Source organism: Phaethon aethereus (assembly GCF_964289735.1).
Source record: "Phaethon aethereus genome assembly, chromosome: 8".
NCBI classification, from domain to species: domain Eukaryota; kingdom Metazoa; phylum Chordata; class Aves; order Phaethontiformes; family Phaethontidae; genus Phaethon; species Phaethon aethereus.
In genome coordinates, this window is record NC_138584.1 from 31,374,432 (window position 1) to 31,394,087 (window position 19,656).

At 43.8% G+C, this 19,656-nt stretch overlaps 1 protein-coding gene across 1 annotated transcript in view; it reads left to right on the forward strand.

The window, feature by feature from the left end:
* FGGY (FGGY carbohydrate kinase domain containing) overlaps nucleotides 1-15,964 on the forward strand; it is a gene marked incomplete at both ends in the record, with an annotated part of 134,381 nt that extends 118,417 nt beyond the window's left edge. Inside the window, 2 exons of the mRNA XM_082002795.1 lie at nucleotides 14,863-14,924; nucleotides 15,883-15,964. Coding sequence (XP_081858921.1) covers nucleotides 14,863-14,924; nucleotides 15,883-15,964 — 144 coding nt within the window. The remainder of the gene's footprint in view (nucleotides 1-14,862; nucleotides 14,925-15,882) is intronic.
* Nucleotides 15,965-19,656: the final 3,692 nt, after the last annotated feature.

The window sequence follows — 19,656 nt, forward strand, 5'->3', positions numbered from 1 at the left end:
GATGCTTCAGTTGCAAAAATAGTTAACTGCAGCTAGAAAATATGAAAAGTGCATGAATCCTTCAAGTCTTATTAACTGCTTGTGCCAAGGGCTATACAGACCTGGTAGGGGAAAGTGAAACACAGCCGAGGGTCAAAAAGCCTTTGTCCCACTCGAAAGCTTACGGGAAAGTGCTCCAACACCCCAGCCAGCTTCCCTGGGCAAGGAGAACCCTCCAGGCCCGCTGCTAAAAGCGGCTGCACCTTAATTAAGCAGCATGACTCTTGTTCCCCCTAGTGGCTAATTACACAGGATCTGTTTCACAGGAGCATTTCATTTAGCTGCCTTTGAACTTCCCTGCCTCATTTTCCTCCCATCCACATTTTTTGCTATGTTTTATAACTTTCTCAATTTCTCCGAATGATGCCATTTGCCATTCTTTTGCTTGTGCCTTCAGGAAGCAGGAAAACGTGCTATAGATAGGTAATACCTTATATCTGCAACACAGCAATAGATTTAGGGTCAGAGAGGTTTTTGCACATATACCACCCATGCAGGCTGGATTTTTCTGCAGCGTTAGCAGTAAGGGTTAAGGAAAAAGGGCTTTTCTTTGTTTATCGGCATCCCTGTTCCTGTTGTAACTCTTCAAGTATGAACAGATAACGAATATCCAGAAATGTTAGACACCTCAAGTCAGCAAGCTTGTTTAATGCCTTTGAGATAAGAACTGAATTGCCTGGCTTTACAGATCAAACAAATAGCACGTAAAATGTCAGGTAGTATTTCTTAGTGACAGGGGGAAGAAGGCTGCATTTGCCAGTGTAGTTCTTATTAGCAGCCTGGTAATGGGAGATACTGCATATATTGGGGAAACTCATCAGCTGTACTAGCTCAAATCTGACGTAAGCCCCTGTTCATAAGCCACTATCAAGTTCTTCTGAGTTTACCTTGGTATAAATAAAAGCAGAATTTTGCAGTGAGAAAACAATATATGTTACTTAACTCGAGAGTTTTATTCCCAGCTTTGCCACTGACTCCGGGCAAGTTGTTTAACTTTGTTCTTCATCCAGCTGATTTATGAAGCAGATCTAGTGATGTGTAAGTACCTCAGAGGCTGGTTTTATAGTTCTATTAAAGGTGATAGAATGAAAAGCGCAAAGAAAATCTATGATGATGCTAATGACGTTGCTCTGGTGGATTAAAATAAGTAAGAATGGAAAGGCTGGTAGACTGACAACTCTGTTGCACATAATTGGAATATATTTTGACTTCTGAATAGCAAACCAAAATCTTACTTTAGAACTGCAACCAGTTTATTATGTGTGGTAATTTTCATTGCTATATATATAATATGAAAGATGGCCTGTGTACTATGAGATGAATATAACTGCAGTTTATATCAATTTTTAATATTTACAGCATTCATGACTTTTAAAGGTTGTCTTATACATTTACAATGAAATGCACTTCATATGCAGGATTCTTGTTTTTAAAAAATATTTGGGCAGGAATGGAAGACCATATCCTTTAAAGCACAAATTCATTCATGGTTTGTATTGGAAATTCCTTAGGAACAACAAAGCCTAATTCGAGATCAGCATTTTCATTCACAGACTTGTAGCTTTAGACATCTTATGCTGGAATTAACACGTAACTGAGAGACTGGGTGCTCTTTTTGCTCAAGTATGGAGCCTTCTAAACTGCAGTTGAAGACTCCAGCAAATTCTGGAGACTTCTGAAAATCAGGTGTTATCCTTTTTTGACTGCAGTGGGATCAGGATTAGCAGAAACAACAAATGCATCTTGCATTGCTGAGCATTTTTTGATTTGCATCTGAAACTGGTTTGTGACAGGTCAGTAACCCAATGAATGTAATGTAAAACATTCAACAGGATAAGACCTCCTTGTTATAACTGTATCCTTTTTCTTGCATGTCTGGGTTGTATTTTTTTAAATTAAGTTACTGAGTTGTAGAATGGCCCACATTCCTTATATTCCTGTAAAAGTGAAATGACTAGCAGCTTTTCAGTTGCACATGGTCCTACCGTTTGTTGGAAGAGGAGGAGGCAGGATGGGATCCTACCAAATGTTTAACGTATTATATATAGAGAAAAGATTGTTGAGCATGAGAAAACCACTTCTTATCAAGCGGTTTAGCTAGATCTATTACTGATCCAGTCTGATTTTATATAGATCTACACAAATTATTCTAATACCAATAACCCGGTCAGAGCAGAACAATGGGTAAGTGACATATAGAAAAGTTGTATAGTAAAATTAAGACTTTCATCAGATAAATGTAATTTAATTTCCCTCCCCCCGTTCTAGATTTGTCACAGCCAAAGAAATACCTTTGAACGAAAACTAGCTTTTTTTAGATTTGCTGTATTAAGCAATTTCCAAAGTACAAAATTGCTGCTAATGGAAAAGCGAAACAAATCTGGGATTTTGAGCTAGTGGAGTATTCGTGCAAGTAATTAGCCTGTACAAAAGGAGCATTCATCTTGAAATGACAGATAAGTGCTAAGGACAGGATTGAAAACTGTAAATATGTTAGCACTTTAAGCGAGAGCACAGCTTCAGCACTTGTTAGACTCATCAGCTGCTGTAAACAATATGGATCTTTGAAATGATCTCTGCTGAGATCTCGGCACATCAGATAATGATATAGTTGTTCATTTTTGCTTCTTCTGTTTTGTTTTTTCTTTCAGAAAGTACTTTCTGCAAAGAATAGGCCTATGGTGCTGCCAGCACACACACTTATCTTTCTCCATGAGCAGACCCAGCGAGGGCTGCACAGTCACTGTGGGGAGTAAAGAACAAGCCTGCAGAGCTGGGCTCTGCCTTTCCCGGTTTATGCACGAGTGAGGAACAGTATGTGCAGCTGCAGTACAGCTTTCCTCTCATGGCTGTGCCTCTACCCAAGGCTAGGAAAGGCTCTTTGAGGTCATCCAGGCTCAGTTCACAGTTAGGACACTTCTTCAAGTATAATTTTAAAAGGCAAGCTGTTTGGGTAGCAGTTTCTCTTGTGTAGGTTTGTGAAGGGTTAACAGCGACTGAGCTGTAACAATGGAGGGTTTCATGTTTGAAAAGTGCATACAATAGAAATTAATTTGAAACTAATAAATCCTCTTTGCAAAGGACACTATGAAATGCTTGCATACCATGATAACTCGCAAACACTCACTGACCTCGCTGAGGTTCTGAGTGGTGACCTACAAGTGAAAAGCTCTAGGAGCCATTTGAGCCTCTGCTATTCATCTCTTCTCTCAGCTTGCTGCCTTTAAATAAAAGGACAGATCCTCAGCAGCAGGAATTGGCTCAATTCTTAGGATCAGCTGAATTGTGAAGCATAAAGTGTTTTTTCTTCATTTGTGTCCCACATTGGCTAGCTTTCCTTCCTAGGTGTTTGATATTAATCTAGTGGTGGTATAGATTCCCATGGACTATATGAAAAACTGAGGTGCAGTCATCTTGTGACTTGTCCAAGATTAAAATCCAGGAGCTGATGTATCCAACTGCTCTCCTTAGAGTCACAGAAGTTGTGCTGGGAAGAACTTTCCCCCATAAGAAATTCAGGAGCAGTGGGTTAGAAATTTCTCATTAAAGTGAGTGAAGGGGCAAGGTTTGCTTGGAAATGCAAGCCACAAGGTGCAGCTCACTGGGGGCTTCTTAAAAAATGGGAAATAAAGATAGGACAGCAAAGTAAAAGTAGGAATGGTGACTGGCTGGGTGTTGTAAGGTGAGAACATCCCTCTGGAGGTATTTGGTGCCATTTGCCTTTCCTGGGGATAACAAGAAGAGCTTATAAACAAGCTTACCAACCCTCCCACCTAGCCAAAATTTGGAGGTGGGAAAGTGGAGGCTGTCTAGTGTGCTCTTCTCTGCAAGATCTCAGCTTTAAAGATAACCCCAGGGGCAGGATGGTGCTATATTAGATCTCGGGCTGTGAGCCAGCCAAACTCTGCTACCACTTGATGACTCGCTCACATGCTAACTGCACTTTTAATTCGAACTGGTGTGTTTTCGGACAGAACCAGCTATTGTTTTGGGCACAGTCAACTATAAAATGTGCTCTTTTTCTATTTGCCACATGAATACAAATGCTTTCTTAGAAGGTCTCCTAATGAAAAAGATGCCTCAGATACCTTTAAAAATCGCTACTGGCAGTGCTGGGTGGCAGGTTTAGATTTGCTCATTAAAAGAGGTTATGTAATATTACTGCAATCAAAGGCTCTTTTATGGCTTTGAGGCAGGTGGGCATTAATAGCCCTTGGTTTTGGCTTTGTATAGAAAAATGGCAGGCCTGACAGATAGCTAGAGTAGTGTTGAGGGTAACTTTTGACATTTACCAACAAGGATAGTTTCTTCCCAATGATTTTGTCTAAGTTGGTACCTACAGGTTTTCCTATACAATAAATGTAATTGCAATACACGGAGAGGTTGTGCGTGTGAAGATGATCCTACTTGCAGAGGAGTTTTAATGCTAAAGAGAACTGTACTCACCGTTTCCCAACAGTCTCCAAGACATACAAGCCAAACTTTTTAGGAGCAAGGGGAGCAGAACACCTATTCTGACGTAACTGTAACAAGTTCCCTCATACAAATCTCTTGGAATTCTGTGTCCCCAGGAATCTCACGGTTCAGGTTGGTATTCTCACTTGCTGCTGTTGGAGCCCATTTGGCAACAGACTGGCTGTCCCATCCATCCCAGGCTTCCCAGGTTTTTAAGGAATCAAGAGCCTTCTAAACTTCATAGCAATATGTATCGAGCACTTAAAGTGCTTTTTAGGAACAGCACTCTTCTTAATTGACAGTTTTAATGGCAGAAGAGCAAATGAGAGGAGTAGCTTCTCATCCTTGGCCGCCACTGATATTCAGACATAGAGAAGAGAGGGTGCCCCCGTTTTTAACAAAACGGGACAATATTATCAGCTGATCAGTGTGCCTTGCTTCAGCTTTCACTCAGTTTAGTCACTGTAGCTTTAAATTTGGGAAAGAAAAATACTTTCTGGAAGAGTGTGGTAGAAAAGGTTGCTAACACCTTGTCTGTAGCAATCATGGCAAGGAAACCAAATGCCCTCTGCCATAGACAGCGATCTTCTCTGTACTGTGCTTCACGAGGAAGAATGGCTATGCAGTCTAACTCTTAACAGATTTCTTGTTTCTTCTAGGTTTTGCTCTCTGTGCACCGCACGTTGGATATCTATAAAATATCAGTTTTTTCTTAAGTGATATTTTAATCTTTGTTAGAGATAGGATGTCTGCAAGGTTACCAGGAAGGCTCTCTTCTTATAATGCAGTTTTACTCTCTGTTCTAACATCTCAACCTTCTACTGGTTTACAGTAGTGAAAGACCTTTTTTTTTAAAGATCTCTTGTTTTTTTTATGAGCCCCTGTCCAGGGTAATTTCCCAAATGCAGTCCAGATTGGGTAAAATGTAAGCATATTTCTGAGGTACAGGTATTTTATAGTAAACCACACATCAGATTAACTAGATAAAAAATAATCCTAAATCAAAACTCACAGCAGGGTTTTCCCTCATTAACCTTAGGTAGACACTGAAGCATGGCAAAGAATATATTTGAAAGATGAGAGGAAAAGGAAAGTCTCCTCAGCCAGGGTTGGAAAGATGGAAAGAATAATTAGATGGGGAAGAGTGAAATGTCACTAATAGTTTCATTTTCTTGGTGGAGTAACCCTAAAGCAAAGTGTAGGCAGGAGTTATTTTTATGACAAAATCCAGCTAGATACCCCAAAAATGCTAAAACTCACCGAGTGGGGAAATGAACAGAGAGACGTGTGCAGATTAATTAGATCGAAAAAATGTTTTGACAGCATAAGTGAACATATGGAAAGAATTGAGAGAACCTGATCCAGTTCCCCATGTGTAAATGATGCCTTAGCCATAGCTCATAAAGCAAATACAGATGCAAAAAAAAAAAAAAAAGCCCCCTTTCCTATCCCCTCCCCTCAGTAAACCCCGATCCATTGCCAGATGGCAAATAAAAGTTTGAATTCAATGACTAAACACGAAGAAAGCTGTATGTTCAGTGTGAATGCGAAAAGAAATCAGCTGAATAAATCTGAATTTTGCACCTTAAAGGAAGTGGTGCAGTTCAACCAAATACTGTGTCGAGTACACGGCCGAGTGTCAGGATATCCTGTGCGGATGCAACTTCTCTGTTTTACCCTTCCCTGTCCAGATGACTCCTCCTGTTGCTGTCCAGCTCATTTCTTTTGTTGTGCAAGTTAGTCTGGAAGCACATACCTGCCCTGCTTGCCCCAAAGGTTTTACCACCTAAAATGGAGGGTAAAAGCATTAGGACAGATACTGCAAGCAGAGGTGAGAAGGGAGCCAGAGAAGCAAAATAACTTGCTCCAGGTTGTGCAGAAGAGCAGTGCTCCCAGGCTTAGTTTACTCCATCACCACCAGCAGTGAGGAGGAGTACGGAGAGGGCTGATTTAGCTTTTAGCTATAGCGCACTCCCCTGCCTCAGGATCTGATGTAGGAATCTGCTCACTTGACTCCCAGGTGAGCTTGCTTTCTGTTCAGCAGAGCTGCCTGTCAGCATAAGGTTTCCAAGCCTAAAAAGTGGGTTAAATTAATATATTTTTATGTGGTTTATGTGGACAAACCTTCTTAGTCTGTTGTAACAGTGATGCTGTGTGTGGTTAACGAATTTATTCCACCTCAGAAGGGGGTGAGGGAAATGTACTGTCTGTCCCCGTTGGTGGTGTAGCCAGGGGGGCATTGCTGCCCAGGGCGCGGGACCGGTGAGGAGGCAGAGCGGGCCCCGGGTCGTGGAAACCAGCCTGGTGAGCAGGCTGGGCAGACCTCTGCGCTGCTGTGATGGCATCTTACCAGTATCTGTGCTAGACATATTTAAAACTAGCTTGCACCTTCATACACAGACCTTAGACTTCATGAATAATCTATACAAGCTCATGTCAGGGTAAGTGCGGCTAAACCGTGCCCCAGCTCTGGTGCAGACTGCTTAGATGTTGCCCACAGACTGTTGATTCATGGCACCCAGTGCCAGCAATCTGTGAAACTGAAACGGGAGCTAAACACTTGGGCTCTTTCCATTGCCCGGTAAGCTGAAACCCCTGCTAAGCTGTCAAGTTTGCATCCAAGCAGCTTTGGGCACTAAGAGGTGCCAGCAGTGGAGCCCTCACAAAGCGAACTGCTTAATTATTTGATAGTCAAAGGCAACTTGGGGGAGTGCAGAGTCAAATCAACAACAAAACAACCTATATTTAGTAGCAGTGTGGCTGGAGCTTAGACCCAAACATAGTTTCCAGCTGATAGATGGTGTGGCAATCATAGCTGACCCTCATCCCATTCTAAATTTGGTCTGCGGAATAAGTAATTAATATCATCGCTAGCACAACAAGCCACCCTTTGCAGCAGCTGCATTGCCACTGCTGCTCCTCCTATGGCTTTGCCTGTCAGCTGGCCACGCCTGGCTGAAGCACAAGCTCTCTGCAGCACCGAGCTTTGGTCGCCACAGTCTGTCTGATGCTCAGCTCAGTGTAGTCACTGAAGCAGAGTAAAAGTAGGTGCTCTGGAAGTAGGAATGGTACCGTGGCCTTTCCTGCACTTGTCTCTACTGTGATGAGATCTCTTTTCCATTTGTTCTTGTCTCTGATACTAAGGAGTGAAACCCATGCTCCGGCAGGACAGGACAGGTCGAGTGGTAGGTACTTCAGTGAGGCACGGAGGGCTTGCAGTAGGACTGAGAGCCCCATGTACCATCCACAGTACAAAATTAGGGACAAACCTAGAGTTTACAGACTCTGTGGACAAGCCAAAGCAAACCTGGGGGAAAACAATGGGTGCACGTTTGTTTCAGAGAGAAGTCACTGAAAATTAAAAGAGTAAATTACATGTCCCGGATAACTCACGGAATCTGCCGCAAACTTTCTGCATCCTGATTCAGTGCTTGAACCAGAAAACTACCTTGTCGCAGTACTGAGGCTCCATCCAAGGCCCATCCAGTTGGCCCTGTCAACTGAAGTTGGATGGTTTAGAGGTAGAATAATGTTGGGCTGCTTCTAAGCTACCCGCCTGATTCCTCTCCACCACAGTAACAGTCTTCAACAAACAAATGCATAAAATATTCCTCTAAGACGGGCCAGGGCTGTTATCTGACATATGGATAGTAAGATTCAAAAGGCCAGTGGCTTTTCCTGGAAGACAAACTTGAACTCAAGTCCTGAGCTGGTGTCCTCCTTGCTGGACCTCCATCCTTCTGTCCTCTTCTCCCTCCTTCTCTGTAGTTTCACTGACAGACAGACAGACAGAAACACTCTTTCTCTCTCAGGTTTGATACGAACACAGAAATCTGTGTTGGAACACAGCAAAAGGAAAATACAACCTTGTGTGAAAATTTCCACCTTTTCACTAAATGAATAAAAGCCAAATTTTCACACTTTGGTCTGAGGTGTGAAATTTTTGCTCAGCTCTAATATTTATCCATAATGTGTTTTAAAACTTGGCTCACTTCATTCAGAATACCACAGAGAATTGAGTTACAGATTTTGGGCTTTGTGCATACTGCCAAGATCTGCCCCTATAACTCAAACAAATTTAAGAGGGGGGAAAAAAAACCACTAGAAAAACATTGTATATGGTCCATCACATGCTTTCTTCATGCAGTCATATACCACTAAAAAGTAATGTACTGCTAGGGCTCTGTTACATAAATACATTCATGTAACTCCTGTAAGGAGAGATAAGATGAATTTTGCATCTCCAGGCTATTGAGTAAGCAGTCCCTAAATAAAAGCCTATAAGAAAATAGCAGGCTTGCTTACAATTCTCAGAAAAGTTTAAAAGTATTTCTTGAACATCAGCATTTCAAGAAATCTATTTATTCCCCTCGAATCCAAATATATCTGTGACTGGACTTCTTAAAATTATGTTAGTTAGCATCTGTTAGTCTCAGCTTATGTATGTGGAATAGCGATGAGTGAGAGAGAGGTTCTTCACTGTTGAAGAACAGTAAAAATTATTACATATAATATTATTTACTGTATTTGTTACAAAGACTTAGAAGTGTAAAGAAAGTCAGTCTGTTACTTCGAAGGTACTTACACCTGCTGAATTCTGCAAATCAGTACAAATCTGGTGGGGAAGAATGTTCCTGCATTTCAGTCTGTTGTGAATGGGGCAACGTTTAAATTATTTTCCTCTGATGCTGGGCCTGTGACAGCAGAGCTGTACAAAACCAGCAGAGTCAAGACTGACCCGAGTCTGGGTAATGTTTTCAGGGTAATGAAGGCGAAATTTGCGTTTCAAAGCTCTGTGTGGTTCAGAAGTTGAGACTGACCTTCCGTGTGTACACTCGGGTCATTCCCAGCACTATGTTAAGAAGCACATTTGCTGGCACAGATTTCTCACCACGTTTGGCTGCAAGAATGGCAGCGTTTGATCGCTTGGCTTGTATTGCCACAATAAAATGAATATAATTTTCTCCTTTTGCATATGTACTAAGATGAGGTGAATTAACAACTTCAGCTTGGGAAGAAGAGTAAGCCATGGATCTCATTCCAGCTTGTTCTGAGATTCCCGAATTAGTTATGTTGTAATTTACGATCCAAAACTCGTTTACAGCAGAGTTATTTTTCATCCTTCCCATCATTCGTAGGCCAGTCATTCGTGGTGCAACAGAACCATGGCTGTCACTGGATAAGCCATAAACTAGCAGGATTCACACAGAAAACTTGCTTACTTTGCATTCGAGTACCCCTCTTGGTTTTTATATTGTCTGAGGATCCTTCCTCCAAGTAGCTGGCACGCTGTTGCTCTAAGTGGAGCGTGCCACACGTTCTGGTGAGCTTTGCTGTTTGCTTTTGTATGTGCAGGCCAAATGCTTTCAGACACTGGTTGTACAGTAAAACTTCAGAAGATATGTGGTTGTTTTCACTGTTAAGTTAATAACTACGCTAGTTAAAAGTCCAAACATTTCTTGGGATTATCAAAGTGCGTAAGTGGGGAGAACACAGCTGGGAAAGTGCATTTGTGCTCAGATGCCTCCTCCATTTAACTTCACATACAATTTTTAAAGTACTGAAATAAAGCAAAAGCTCAATCTTAAGGGGCTGATGTTCCCAGCTCATTAATTTCAATGAGATTTTGTTACTTCACTTCCTTACCTAAGGCTGATGTCTCTAAACCTGATTTCTCATTTGATGTGTGCTTTTAAGGGCCTACATCCCATTAATTTTCAGTATTATTCAGCCATGTAAGTTCTTGAGTCACTATTGAAAATCAGACTTAGGGACTATTCACAAGTGGTCTGATCTTGTCTCCCTCTGTAGCTCCAAGGGAGATGGGCTGCTCTCGTGGGATGAGCAGGATCATGCTGGGTGCTCTGAGAGAGCCCTTGCAGGAGCCCGTTGGCCACAACTCAGAGAAGACTGGTCTCCCCATCTCAAGCTAGCCCCTGTAAGAACCTCCTGTGGGCTCCTGAAGCCAGGCTGACATGCTTTTCCTGGTTCCTCCTGGTGTGACAGACTAGCTTGCTGCACTGCAGCTGCCACATAGCGTTAAAAGCCTTTTCCTTTTCATTATTGAAGGGACAACAGTTGAAATTTCCAGCTTTTATATGCTATGTCAAAATAGGGTTTCCCTAGGAGATAGGGTTTTCCCTGGGTTCCGAATAGGGTTTCCCTGGCAGAGCTGCTGCCTGTTGAGGCTACCCTGGTGTCTTAAACTTATCTCCCGCCCCAGATCATGCCGAAGAGCATAATTCAGCTACCAGTACCGAATGAATTCGAATGACAACTGATCTTCCCAGCAGCAAAATGGCACCTTGTTCTGAAATCTTGGTGAGCCTTGTAGAACTTGGTTCCCTGGGCCTGTGCCGTCTGTCCCAGGCAGGGTAACCCCGTTTGACTAACTCTCTCCGTGGTAAGCAGAGTGTTTACTGGCTTGTATCTGTCTCAGCTTTGACACTCTAACAAAAGGTTAGAAATCATGAATGCATCCCTTTATTCCTGCTCCACAGTGCCTCTCTTTTTTTCTGTGTAAACCCTTCACTTGCCTCTTGCCCAGCCTTTAGAAATGATGATCAAATGCGAACTTTCAGGGTTTATTTATAGCATAGCCTTTATGGAAAGAGAGAAAAGAAATGATTAAAAAGCAATTTTACAAAATATTTTGTTTTAAGAGAGAATTCATTGTGTTTAAGTCACTGTATTCATTGTACTGTCTAGACTGGCAAACAAAGAAGATAGAGCGTCATTCAAATTAAGATTGTGAAATTCTTGGTGACTGGAATTATGGATTTGGATGTCAACCCTCAAACAAACTATTTCTGAACAGCAGTATTATCTCTTTGCTATATTTAAGGCTTTGTTGGAGACAGAACAGTGCACAAGGTTGATCAGATTCAGTAATGCGATTCTAATGTTCCTTTGTTTCCGATTTCATTGTAAATTCATATTTTCAATGTTCTGTTCCTCTTTGTCCCCAGAAAATTGTTGAAAAGGCTCTCCTCTGGGAGTAAAGTTTTTGTTCAAACTAACAATGACCAAACTGACTTTAAAAAACAAAAAAACACACAACTGAAATGCAAATGAGGGGAGGGAATTCATTTAGGATATTTTGAGCAACCTAGAATGAGTGAGTTGTTCAAAATTGCTGGCTGTGTATTTTTTTAATGTGTTATTCCACATTACTCTGGTAGTTGCTGTGAAACGTTAATGCTGTGGATTCTCAAAGACCTATGTATTTTCAGTAGATTTAAAAATGCAAAAGTATTTAACCCGATAAACTGGAAAGATATGGCATCTTCCTCCTTAGCTAAATGTGGATAGATGGGTGAAGCAGCAGCCAGGCCCTGTTGCCTAGTGTTGACCAGGGCTTGAAGGACTGGTCTTCCTTTAGGGACCTCTCTAGCCTGTCCTGCTGGCCGTCCCACCATAGAATTAGAGAATTATTTAGGTTGGAAGAGAAGACCTTTAGACCATCGAGTCCAACCATAAACTCGGAGCAGCAGCTCCCTCCCTGGCTGCCCATCAGAGGATGGGGCCTCTGTGCCGGGGGTGTTAGGTTTGGGGAGACCTTGCAGGGAGCGCAGGAGGCTTTCAGCAGCCCTGCAGAGACTCGGTCTCACCCTTTGAAGAGAACTGCTTCAAAGCGCTTGGTCTGAAAGCCGGAGTGCCGCGGGTGGCCCGTGGGGCATTGGGTGGTGGAGCAGAGTGGTGGAGGCACAGGTGGGGACGAGGGGAGGGAGCCAGGGCCGGGGCTGCAGCAGCCGGCAGGACAGCCATGCCCACCAAGGCTGCCCTCACACCTTCCACGCCTGGTGGAGTCGGTGCTGGTGCCTGTTCTCTCTTGAACCAGCCTGAGGAGACCTGTAGTTAGATGAGTAACAACGTAAAAATAGAAGTCGTCTGAAGATAGGTTTATTTCCAAAGGCTGGCTTGTTTCCCAAAGAAGCAGTAATGCATTTTTCAGCACTGGAAGTTGTTAGAAGCCCCAGAGTAAAGCAGAACACGATTGTGTAGAATACTTAGGCAGAAGCAGAACGTGTCCTGGGACGGCGCTGTCTGTGTCCTGTCCTCTTAACGCTGCCCAGAACGGGGCAGCAGCAGGCAGGCCCTGCGTGTGTGCGGAGGGGGCAGATGGTGAAGTTTGGCCCTCCCTTTTGTTTTTGTTACACCTGAGAAAAAAGTGGATTTCTCTGAGACGTTTAGACTCTTCAGATGTCTTGGTTTTATTTTTGTGCGGTATCTCCAAGGCAATTCAAAAAGAGATGTAAAGCAGGGAGCAGAAAGCAAGGTGACTCTTTCCATTAGTGAGAGTGCTTCAAGGAGCTTTGCATTTGCCTTATGTTTTTTTGTAAGACACAAAACTATCTGGAAAAGCAGTATTGATGGTGACAGAGGGAATTGTCTTTTACTTTGAGTTGTTTTTTTTCTGTGTGTTTGTTCAGTTTTTTGGGTAGCCTCTAAATCCAGCTGTCCACGTAAGGGAGCTGTAAAAGATAGACTGTTGTAAACAGGAACAATGCTTGAGCAAGTATCACCTGTTAAAGAACAGGGAATAAATGCCCGTTTCTCTTACTGGGAAAGGTACCAACCTTTCCATGCCAGTGTTTTAATCTGGCTGGTGTGGACAGTCTGTGTGCCAGCAGGCTCACATGTCCCAGAGAAAAGAACATGCTATCTCACTGGAAGTGTTATTTCAAGGGTGTTTCTTGGGGAACCAAAAGTCCAATCAACTTCTGCACGTATGAGAGAGCACAGGCACATGAGTGCGCAGCAATACTCCCTGCTGTTTTGTCAGGTGGACTAACAGAGTAAATCCTGACTGCACCATCACTGACAGTGCGTTTTCCTCTCGTAGAGCCACGATTTCATCCAGTATTAGTGGCCTGAAGTTGAGAAATGTAGAAAGTAGGTGTTCCACATTCTAGTAGCAGACGTGGACTGGCAGTATAAAAGGGCGTGTTGGTGCTGAAGGATGAAGCAAACACGCCCAGAAGATGCCAGGTAACACAGCAGGTTCAGCCGGGCAGGGCTGGGGACCGCCGGCTGCTCTGGCACAGGGGTGGCATCCCAGGCACTTTGTGCCTCGCTGAGCAAACACTGCTGTGCGTGGGAGAAAGAGTATCTGCTGGCTTCACGGGCAGCCCGCTTACATCCCAGCATGATCATATTTCTTTAACACAGGGGAAATGGGAAACCAGAAGATGTAAGGTCTGCTGGTCATCTTGCTTGTCCTCAGGGCATCCCTGCCGGTCCTGGGCCAGTGAAGCTCTGCTTACATTCCTCATCTACGTTGTAAAGTTCTAGGAGATCCTCAGCTGTAAAATGCTGGATTAGTGGGAAGCAAAGATTTTACTTCAGCAGATATTACAGCCTATAAAATCATCCAATGCTTAAAAAAATCTAGCCATAGCATTTGACTAGATGGCTTCCAGCAGCAGCACAGGCTGACTGTTCTCCAGGGGTCATTCCGATACTCTCACAGTGCTGTGCTTTAGGCACTAACATTAAAAGAGATTCCAGGTCCTGCTTAGGAACTATGAATGCTGCTATTTAGTCAGACACTGGTTCTTCAATCCTGATCTTTTATGTTTAACACTGTTCCATCTGAAAACTATTGCTGTAATGTTCCTTGTGAAATAACTTCCACTGAAAATAGCTTGTGCCTGCTGCCCTCCACCTTTGCCTGAGAGCTTGACCCTCTATGAACATTGGCCATTAGTGGGATTGCTTAGGAGAATCCACAGAAAATCAGAATCTCACAGAGATCAGGAGAGAAACCACATTATTTGGTCCTGTCCCTTCTGTGCAGGACTCTGTCCCTGAGCCTCTTTCTGCAGGGGATGCTGCGAGATCTCCTCATCTGACTTTGTTTTGGCCAAAAGCAGAGAAGGATCAAAGTCTGTCTCTTACCCCTTTATACTGGAATGTGAGGGCAGCTGTGGGCTCCATAACAGAACTTTGCGAGTTACCTTTAGCTTCTGGAGCGCACTTGAGCCCTCCCTTGCTGCAGGGAATTGATGCTTTAAGAATATGATTAAGGGATCTCATGTAAAGTATCATTTCATTTGAGAAGTCTCCCCTCCGGGGATGCAGTGTTTAACATTTCCTTTGGTTAGTGTAAATAATAAAAGATAAGTCTGTTGTGCCTCGGACTCCCAGTAAGAAAGAGGAACAGATTTTGGTTTACTGAGGGGTCTGCAGTACTTTGTTCTCATGACTACTATATAATGGGATTGAACATATTTTATGCCATCTGGCCTGTTCAGCCGAAACAAAATACATCAGTAATGTTCCGACTGGTTTTGAAACATCTTGTTCTTGTCAAAAAGTATTTTAAATCAAACCAGGCTTTTCCAGTTTGTGTTTGTCTTTTACTAGGAGGCCATGGCGAAAATGGGGAAAATTGGGAGAGTCGTGCAGCCTAACCATGAGCATAAAAGGTAATCCTCGTGTGTGTTCAGTGAGAACTGACTGAAGATGGAGTTAAGGTCTGTCTCTTTATAGAATCGTAGCACAGTTTGGGTTGGAAGGGACCTCTAAAGGCCATTAGTCCAACCCCCCTGCAGTGAGCAGGGACATCTTCAATCAGACCAGGTTGCTCAGAGCCCCGTCCAACTTGGCCTTGAGTGTTCCCAGGGATGGGGCACCTACCCACTCTCTGGGCAACCTGGGCCAGGGTTTCACCACCCTCACTGTGAAAGATGTCTTCCCGATGTCTAGTCGCAGTCTGCCCTTTTGCAGTTTAAAACCGAGCCTGCAGCTCTGCGGGGACGCAGCACTGTTTGCCCCCCAGGACGGCTGAAGGGTGCGTAGGTCTCTGCCCGTGCCCGCGGCTCGCCACCCGCGGCGCGAGGGATGCGGTGAAGGCCCCGACGCTGCGGGAGGTCAGAGCGGCGCGAGCCGCGTCGGCAAAGCGACCGCGGCTCCCGGCCCGCCGGCACCGCGCGCGGGGCGGCCCCTCGGGGCAGCGGCGGACGGGGCCGCTCCCCCTGGCGGCGGGGCGCGGGCGCCTCCTGGCGGCGGCGGCGCGGCGGCGGCCCCGGGACGGGGTGGGTAGCCGGGGAGCCCGAGTTCCCCGCGACGGGACCCTGGGGCTCCGGGGCCGCTGTCCGCGGGGAGGAGAGCGGCGGAGCCCCGCTGCCTGCCGCCGCGGAGAAAGAGCTGTCTGAGAGCCAAAGCTAGCCACAGGGTGGACGAAAGGAACAACTGTAGCTTGACGTCACGAGTTTGGGTGGAAGCCGTACGGAGGCAGCACACCGGACGCTGACCCTAGCAAAAGCTGCGTGTAGGAAAGAGTCAGAGCTTCTTTGAGGCTAAGTGAAGGAAGGCAACATGTATATGACAGGGGATCGAGCTTTTAATATCTCAGGCATTGTTGAAATTAACTTTCTCATACAGGTTTTACGACAAGAAATACGAAGTATTTTTGAAACTCGTGGAACATCAGAGAGAGTATCGCTCCATCATGAACAGCTTCTAATGCAGAGCCATGTAGTCTGCGAACAGCAGGGGTACCGAATTTCCAGATACTTGTGATGAGGGTAATGTCTTCTTACTGTACTGGCCATCTTAAAAGTATACTTTTATCATTCAAAGTATACATTTTAATTTTAAGCAGAAATAAAATGCATTCACTTCAAGCACTGAGTGTCTTCTGTCAATACTCCCTGCGCCCCAGGGACGAGGTATAATCATTTGCTCCAGTCAGAGACAAGACAACCAGCTGTGGGTACCCCAGTGCTGGTATTTAGACTGCCACAAGCAGGAACAGCAGGGGAACAACTGAACTGACTCGGACGGACTTGTATTGCTGCCCTTTGCGATGTTTTTCACAGGTAACTACACCTGGCATCACACATGGTCCTTTTAATTTTACTGTCTGCTACAGCTAAGACTCCAACATGATTTCCATTGGAAAGCTCTGTTTGTTTGCTTGGTTTTTACTCTAATTATAGTACTTCTTTGGTGGCTGATATTTGAGAATCACTTTTGCAGCTGTGCAATCTTTTTCCCTCGGTTTTCTTCTGTTTCCTGCTGTCTCCAGTCTTGCAGCACAGTTGTTTTGCTATCAATAATTTGTGACATTTTGTCTTTTGCAAGTAACTCACCCTCGGTGCGCATTAATCACTGTGCAGATGTGAAATGGCCCGCTGTTGACATTAAAAGACCAGGCTGAGCCGACACAGTTACTGAAAATACGTTCGTGATGCAGGTGCATTCCTTCTGTCCTGCCAGCTGTTTCGCAGGGAGTCAGCCCTGAAACAGCCCGGCTCTCCCTGCCCGTTCCCATCAGCCAGCCCCAGCTCAGGGCATGTGCGTCTACACAGCTCACCGGCTGCAGAGCTGAACTCGGCGGCAGCAGGTACAGGGAACGCAGAGGGAGATAGGAAGGGTTTTCCTTCCTTAGACTTATTTGTTAAGGCTCAGAAACCTTCCTGGCTGCCTGCTGGCCAAATCTAGTCCACAAAAGGCTTTTATTTGTTCCCAGGTGATTTTGAAGGTTGCCCTGGATAGTCAGTCCTACAAGGTACTGCCAGGCTCACAACGACAGGTTGTGGCATAACTGGGCCATGGAAGGAGAGAGTTTGGACACTCTGGCTGTATACAGCAAAAATGTTTCACCTGTGACAGTACAAATTGTTTTGATCCTGTAAGATGCAAACACTGCCCGTGCCTTCAGTGAAAGTCTCTGAGAAATTCTTTCTGTTTTTCTCTGCCATTTGTCTGTTACTTTTTAATAAAAGATACTGTTCTGTTTAAAAAGCAAAACTGGGGTCCCCAGCTGAAGGAGAGCATTAAGAAGCAAGGGGTGACAGAATCGAAGAGCATATTCAGATCCACCACAACTCTGTTGTAGGTCACTCGTGAGAACCCTTCTTTTCTTCAAACTGCAAACTGCCGCCCTCCTGGTGGGCCTGTATTAGGCAAGAGGAACAGCCTACAGTCGCACGGAGTCAGCATTTGTGTAGATGGACTCCATCTTTATACACTTAGCTTGATAGCAATTCCATTCTTTAGTATTGGCATAGGCTGTAGTTGCCAGTTAAATGCAAACAGAAGTTACACAATAACAACATTACGCTTAGAGAACTTGGCAAATAATAGTTTCTGGGTTTTTTTATGTTAGTAGTCAGCACTCAAAAACATCTGGTAATTTTTTTAAAGAAACAATGCACTTCCTGCCTTGTAGTTCATGGAAAAGCAATTGTTGCCATTTCCAAAGTGCCCATTGTTAAGAGAAACAGCTTTACAAGTTCAGGGACATAATTAAAGACAATGAAAGTTGATGGGAATAAAATGAAGAAACATCATAACAAGAAGAGTATAACAAGCAAGACAACAACTGCAACAGAATGGTATATCATAGCTTACAATTCAAGGGCACAATAAAATATGTCAGCTGAAAATACGTAGAAGGAAAAAACAGTTGGAGACCAGTGTATTGTGAACAATAAATATTCATAAATTTTAGTATCTCTATTTTAATATACAATTCATATATGTAAAAATGAAGTCCACTGACTCCAAATATATAGCACATGTACGGATTATACAGGGACAGATGTGTAGGGTTGTCTGGCGCTGTACCAGCATTTTTAACTCTTTGCAGCTCAGCACAAACAGCCACACACACCCCACCCCAACTTCGGCAAACTTTCCATAAACTTCCTGCTACTTATGTCATCATCATCAAACTGGCCTTGATCTCTCTGGCTGAACTGGTACCAAGACTTACAAGGAAGCCACAAGGAGTGCATGAAGTCTGGAAAGGAAACAAACAGTCATGCTGACTTTGTTAAAGCTTAGATGCACAGAGTTCAAGGAGGCTATGCACCTTGCACAGGCTTAACCAAAACAGTTTTGTTCAAATCCCCATGCTTTTCTCCCCCTAGGTCTACCTTATAGTTGCAGTTTTGTTCCAAGCCAGTGTTACTACCATAACAGTTTCATATTATCCATTTTAAAGTCAGGAGTGTACTCATTGCAGAGCTGTAAAAAAATCTGTATTTCAGTGGATGTGTAATCAGCTGTAATAACACAAAGCACTTTTGTAGTGATACTATCTAACATTCCCAGTGTTATACAAGGCTTAGCAAATTGTACAGTTTGCTAAGTTCTCAAATTAAAATTTTATTCAAATTGAGCCAAGATGTAAAATGTTAAAGCTCAAGAGTTCTAAAACTCTTCAACTGCAAGTTAATTGGCACTGTAATTTTAACCTCTGTTCACAGCTTTAGGCATTTTCATTTCAGGCACTTTCTATGAAGATAAATTACAGAAAAATGCAGCTTGAAAGAGTCTAGCGAGTATACAGTGTAACTAGTCTTCTAAGCGCTTGCACATCGTATCACTTGGCCATGCCAAGTGTTGCTGAGTCCTGCTTCAGTCTGTGTCAGCAGCAGAATGGCAAATCCATCATACGCTGCCCCAAATCAAAGAGAAGCCTGTCATTGCTTGGTGAGGTTTGACCAAGGAATCCAAGTTTGAGTCAGTCAGGACTCTGGCAGCATGCTCTGGGCTGCAGACCTCGCCACATTTACCCCACTAGATGCAACCTGCTGACAAATGTTTATCATGCAAATTAAAAGAAGGGAAACAACCACCATGTCATCAGCTGTTCCAAGCATCCTGCAGAGAGGCCCAGGCTTCATGTCAAACGGGGAAGACAAGCACATGATAGTTCCAAAGGAGCACACAGCAACTCTTAGGAGAAAAATCCATACAAGACTACCCCAGGTGAAGATTCCTCGCAAGGCAAGAGCCAGGAATAACGGCATGTCATAAAGGTAATCTGCAAACTAAATATTCAGATGAGTTACGTTATTTTGCATTCTGACGCATGTAGTTCTTTCAGTTCAGTGTGTCTCTTAAGCACTTTTGGAGTCAAGTCTCTTGAATGTACTTTCTGTGCTGTCCGAATCCACCTATGCTGTTCAATTATTTTGCAGTATCTAGAGGCACACTTCCAAAAGGAATCTCTGGTGCCCCAGCGCTTTGAAAAGAAAGTATTATGCTTGACATTGAATCCTTTTGGAAACTGGGCCTGAATGACTGCTCTGAGTATTTGCCTGTCCTCAAAATCTGGCACCAAGTGTAGGCTATGAATGCTTGAAAATGAGGCCTCAAGTCTCGCCTCAGTGTGGACAGGAACTGTAGGGCTGAGTGGTTATT